The sequence below is a fragment of the Dermacentor silvarum genome, chromosome 3 (assembly GCF_013339745.2).
Source record: "Dermacentor silvarum isolate Dsil-2018 chromosome 3, BIME_Dsil_1.4, whole genome shotgun sequence".
Classification (NCBI taxonomy): Eukaryota; Metazoa; Arthropoda; class Arachnida; order Ixodida; family Ixodidae; genus Dermacentor; species Dermacentor silvarum.
In genome coordinates, this window is record NC_051156.1 from 156375077 (window position 1) to 156381100 (window position 6024).

Consider the following 6024-nt stretch of genomic DNA (forward strand, 5'->3'; position numbering starts at 1 on the left):
GCGCTTCTGAGAGCGGTCGCGCGCACCGTATCTTGAAAGCGATCTGCACTCAGCTCCTACCTTTGTATGTGCTGTGCTTTCGCCGCTCAGTTTCCGTTGAAGCGATAGACTGCACGAACCTTCTCTCGCTGCTGCTTGCGCGCTTGCTCACGCCAGCATTTTGACAGCGGTTGTCTGCAGTCATCGAGTGTGATCTATTCATGTTTGCTTGTGAGCGCTGACATCGTGCTTGTTAATTCAGTTACAAGCGAATGCGTACGAGCGCGCTTACACCATGATTGTTAATTCAGTTATAAGCGAATGTGTCCACGTTTATACAGCCGATAAAACTACTATCCTTATTACGTATAGCTCTCTACTAATTTGAATTGATGCTTCGCCTTTTGGGCTACACTGCGACTTTTTTATGCAAGTGGATAAACGCATTTGAAGGTAAAATAGGCTATTTCATAAATACTTTGCTGCGGAAAGTACTTTAATGCGTTCAATAGAAGCGGAGTTACTGGCAATCAAACATCCCGTTCGCGGTGCTACCGCTCCTTCTTCAATGCCTTGCACTGCGAAGGCTATGGTGGAGCGGGGCCTGCCCAGAACTCTCCGCCTATTGAACGTCACGTTGGCGCGCAGTTCAAGTTTGATTTGGATGTTCACGTAAACGCCACTGCTTCCGATTTTGGCGCCTAGGAGGCGCCGAATGCAGTTGTCCTGAGCGAGCCGCAGTGCGCTCAGCCAGCGGACTCATCGCGGTACCCCGTGGCGGCCGCGGTATCTACGCTACGTAGCAGACCGCAGCTACACGCTACTGTAGTGCGCGTGCGCAGTGTTTGCTGTGTGCACGACAGGGTAATGAGTGCAGCTACATATGAGTGCAGCTACATGCTCGCACTCATATGCTCCAGTCTGGCAGTGTGCTATGTGGTGCGGACCGGCTTTGTCCTGCATCGGCTTGACCAACAGATAGTACCGACATCCAACTTGTGTATATTGAAGCGCCATCAATAGCTCAACACGAAGCGAAACCTGCCAAGGCGTCTAACAAGTCAGCACTCTAGCAAGCGTTAGTGTGGTCGGACCTTAAGTTTCGCGTGGTTCTAGGCTTGTTGAGTGCTCAAAGCTAGTCGTAATTAGCGAGACCCGCCGGCTACGACACACACCGACAGACAAGGTCGCCGAAGTTTAATTCCTACGCGTGCGGCCACGGCCGATCGCCTGAGCAGGCGATATTCGGCTTCTTCCGGAAGTACTTAATTATTATCAAAATTCGAAGCAGATTCTCGCTTACTTCAGCCTGTTTATTAAACTTCGTCAATAAACATACACAGTAACAGTAGGAAGAAGCGCACTCATCGAAACACCCTTCTTGATTGATGTCAGCTATTGGGCAAAAGCAACCGCGTATTGGATTCTGCTATATTACGAAATAAATTTGGCTGACATGTTCACAGCAACGTACAATATCTGCAGACAACGTTTTTTTCGGGACTTGACATGGGCTGAAGACGTCATCAAGCATGGACCCATGCAATTGACTAACAAACAAAATGCCTGGGCGATATATAAATCTTTCACAGGCTTTTTGTTTGTTTATTTATTTGTTTGTTTCTTTGTTTGTTTGTTTACAAAGCGCTAAAAAGTATTTGTAGTAAAATGGTAAGGAGCGCTGCATGGGACCCGTCATTGGACCCTCTACAACTTTCTCGTTGCAATTTCCCTGAATTTAGGACTTCTATAAATCCTTATTCAATCTTGGAATAACATGATCATGTAAATTTAGTGGAACTTTCCTCAGAAATAGTGGACTATCAGATGATTCTACCCGCGTCCCCCTAAAGATCAGCGACATATCTACAAACCTTGGCTTAAGCTACGTAGGGCACGGACAAAAGCGCTTTTCACCTTAATACGATCGTTCCGCTGCAACGGAACCAGCATTTCTTAGTGGTGTCGCCGCAGACATTGCAAACTTCGGGTTTATTGTGAAAATAGGCGGGAATAGGGGAGGGAGGGGGGGGGGCAGTCTCATAACCACCGTAGTATTCAACAAAACCAATCGCGAGATACTACAACAGTGCGATATTTCCGTGCAGAAATAGCCAGAACGCTCACGATTAGACTGATCTGTTGCTGTAACATATGCATGCTCACATTTTCCTCGTCCTGAAGAGTTGCGTGCAGCAATGTGGCTAGCAACAAGTTAGATTATGTTCACTGACGTTCGCATTTCCTGTGCAGAAATCGAGGCCCGAGCTGAAGCATGACCCCGAGAAGGTTGGAAAGGAAGTCAGCGTAAGTATGCAGCTGTCTCGGGCACCTTTCGTATCTCAGACACACCACAGTGAGCAAAAATTGGAGGACGCTTACGCTTCGCCTTTTAGAGTGGAACGTGATAGCGTTATCGGGTTCCATTCGCATCACATTTTTCTTTATGAGTAGGCTTCACTGCAACACACAACCTAGGAAAGCCAACTTACAAAGAACAAGCTTACACTGATCCCCTTAAACTCGGCTTCACTTTAAACACAAATGCATTGCTAGGGAAGACATTCTTACAGGAGCAATTTTAGCCGTCTTATATCAAAATGTGAAGGCCCTAGGGCCTTTTTTATTATTTATTAATTGTTTGGTGGTCCCTGAGGCGCGCGCGTGTCCAAAATTTAGAAAGGCTTGGTTTCCAAATTCCCCTCAATGTTGCCTAGAACCAAAGTACAGCCAAACACCATCAGAATTGGAGGACGCTTAAGCTTTTCCAGTCATGATCGAATAACGATCGAAAGTCGATAGATGTACTGAACATAGATAATTTTAGGCCAGGGTGCTGGAGACTCCACCGAAAGCAAATCATGGTGGTAGAATGACTATTTGTGAATTTTATGATGACTCATCATAATTACAGAGCAAATAAACATTTCAATATTGTAAAGTCAGTCATGCTGCGTTTCTTCATAAATAGGATTCAATCACACCCTCGAAATACTTGCGCAAGTTATTTATAGGCGGCAAGCATTCCAAGAAACAAAAAAAATATTTTGAGGTTGCTACCGACATGCGCCACGTCAAACGTCACTTAAAACACGGTAGTGGTTTCACGAAAGCTCTACTCTGTAACGATAAATATCACTCAGTAGTAAAATGGAAGTAATTTAGGCTGGCAGAATGTTCAAGTTACCCTAAGCTTATTGTTTGTGCTCTATTCCTTGCTACAACTGCACAGAAATGGCAAAAAAGTTCGCGTCCACAAATGTAGACGTCGAGACTGAAGGGGTTAAGAGCGGCACGCGATTGCATTCAAAGGTCCCTGGCTGCATATCAGGCTTCTTTTTCTGGTTTATTCAAATTACAATCCGACGCTATCATGCGTGTAGGTTGTGGTTAAGTCGTACTTTACGATTTTCTGACGGATTTTACTTTGAGAAAGTCAATTTTTGTTCACTAACGCCTTGCGCGACGCGGAGCGCCTGTGTGGTCGGGGTGGTTCGGGATGATGTGGTTCGGCAATGATTATTTCCGCCAGATGCCGATGCTTAACGCCGACGCTGTAGCCGACGCCGGATTTTCTGCGACAGGGGCCCTTAAGGCTGTCGCGTTAAAACAGAATTGCAAAACCCCTTCGAGCTTTTCTTACGCTAAATTCCACACGTACTGGTAAAGCTGGCACGTTTATTATTAAAATGCAACCGAAGCTGTATTGTTGTAGGAAAAGATAAATGATATTATGAAATGCGAATTTCATTGTTTTATAATCAACTGCATAAACAGGGCTGCGCGTAAAAATCCGGAATAAGAATGGACACCACACGACGTGCAGGCACATTTGTACGTGTCCATTCTCCGCCCGCAATTTCACGCCCAGGCTTGTCTGTAGTTTCGAGGGAATCAGCTAGCTCAACTTTATAATAAATTTAAGCTCAATGATCGGTTCTCGTCAAGATAGAGCTTCGTACATAAAGTTTGCGGCTTAAATTTTTACATCCCACAACCATTTTTGTGCTTGCCATCGGCTACTGTCTCCTTAACCTGCCCTACTCAAATGATGTGAAAGTCCGTTACGGCATTACACCGTTCGAGCACTTAGGCGCAGCACATTACAGAACAAAATTTGCGCTGTAAGCAGAAACCGAAGAGAGCCAATGAACCAAGCAAAACTGTTTGTAACCATAGGCACGAGTGAATAACGAATCGCTTATGTGCACAAGAATACTGTACGTAGATGTGAAGGCTCAGTACTTTTGCATTTGACGGTATAGAATTAGAAAAGGCAACTGTTTTTTTCGCCCAAAGCTTTCCGGTATTTGCTTGAATCTTCTGCTATAAGACAGCCGGGCACGGAAAGAAGCATACCTTTTAAGCTTACAATCTCTGCAAACTCTAGCTGTCAGTTAATTCCGAATTTGATTTTCTCAAGTGCGTGACCTTAGGAACGCGCGAATACCGTTACTGGAGCCCTTTTCTGGGGACATCAAGCGAGGAGCAATTTTTATCATTGTTCTCGGCTGGCTTTTCGTCGGCTGGCAGGTGCTACACAATATGGCTTCCTGCTGGCCTGCGCTCGTCCTGTTCTCTCGTTCTTGTCCGTGTCTTCTAGTGCTATGACCACCTCTTATGTATCTAACCAACTAGCCCAAAAAGCCATACTTGTAGACTGCTTTATTGCTGCATCTAACTATGCTTGCTTGCCAGTAGGGGAAATAACGTATCCCGAGCGCGCACTTTAAACAATATTATTTCAAAGCTATTTAGTCTTCCGAGCATGTAACGTCGTAGCCTACACAGTAAAAAAAAGTACACTCTTAAGGGTAACGCTCTTAGCCAAGGGGCAAACAAAATGCACTCTTACACACCAAAAGCATAAGGAAAGCGCGTTTAGGCGTGCTTTCGGTGGTCCCTACTGAACCTTTAAGCCTGCTGTTCTTTCGTCTCACAAATAGAAAAGTTACCCTGAACCACGTAATACTTTTATTGCAGAAGGATACAATCTTGAAGGTTTAGCAAAGCGCTACGTTCGACTTTAAGAAAGCTCGCTAAACCGTCAATGTCTAAAGCGGGTTACTGAGCTCTTCCGAGGCACTTTTCGTTTTTCAGCTAAAATTAGTGAAAGTTGCGGTAATGATCGACAGATTTCTGTAGCTAGAATTCTGGGTTCTACTGCTCCCACAACGCAACCAGGTTCTTTATGGGAAAGTTCCATCTGCGCATCATCTGCATGCACGAGAAATTTCAGGAGACTAGCCTTGAGTCAGTGGTCTTGAACAGCGCTTTTTTCACTTTGTGTCGTCGTTCCTTCCTTATTTTTTCGCGTTGTTACATACGTTTTAATGAACCAACTAGCACAGCAAGCAACCAATCTTGAGTCATATTTTCTTCAGTTGCTCTAATATACAGTGCAAAACATTTTCTTTACGAAAACGAAGGAACTTATTCAAACGAAGTAAATTATGAATATTAAAATGAAAGAATTTCCGCTTCATTCCCCTCAATCAACAATTTGCATCGCCTATTGCCTCTTTTGCATATATTAAATGTCAAATAATTTGTCCTTTTTTCAGGAGTGCGTTATGGATCACATCCCACTTTCAAAGAACATGGGAATGGCTGTCGGAAAATGGATCCTCAAGATTTTGGGACACCAGGAATAATTTGCAGGCAGCATTGCAGTCTGCAGACAATAAATAAACATTTTTGCGAAACAATCGTCATCCTTTCGGAGGAAAGCTTTTTTTAATAAAATTTATTGCGTAGATTTCACTCCAGCTTGATGTGATCGCAAATAATTCAGCAACCTCCACACATTGTTTAGGACTGACACCTTTCAAAACCATACAAGCTCGTTTCACACAGCTTACACTCGCGTGAATTATTTAGGTATAGGCGGGCGAAGAGGAAGACTAGACGTTGAACACACTGCTTCTGTTTCCTGTGCCTTTTATATATTCACCGTGATAAGATATGGAATGCAGAGGGGTCGGCAATTCGTGACGCACTATATTGTAAATTTATGTTTTTATTTTTCATTTTTTACGAAGAAAT

The 6024-nt window shown here is 44.1% G+C and overlaps 1 protein-coding gene across 2 annotated transcripts in view; it reads left to right on the top strand.

Annotated features, from left to right (window-relative positions):
- The window catches only part of LOC119444073 (uncharacterized), a 31809-nt gene extending 26160 nt beyond the window's left edge, over window positions 1-5649 (top strand). For both annotated transcript variants that reach the window (XM_037708575.2, XM_049665047.1), the window contains 2 exons: window positions 2233-2286; window positions 5544-5649. In XM_037708575.2, the coding sequence (XP_037564503.1) occupies window positions 2233-2286; window positions 5544-5633 (144 nt within the window). In that variant the 3' untranslated portion in view covers window positions 5634-5649. The remainder of the gene's footprint in view (window positions 1-2232; window positions 2287-5543) is intronic.
- Window positions 5650-6024: the final 375 nt, after the last annotated feature.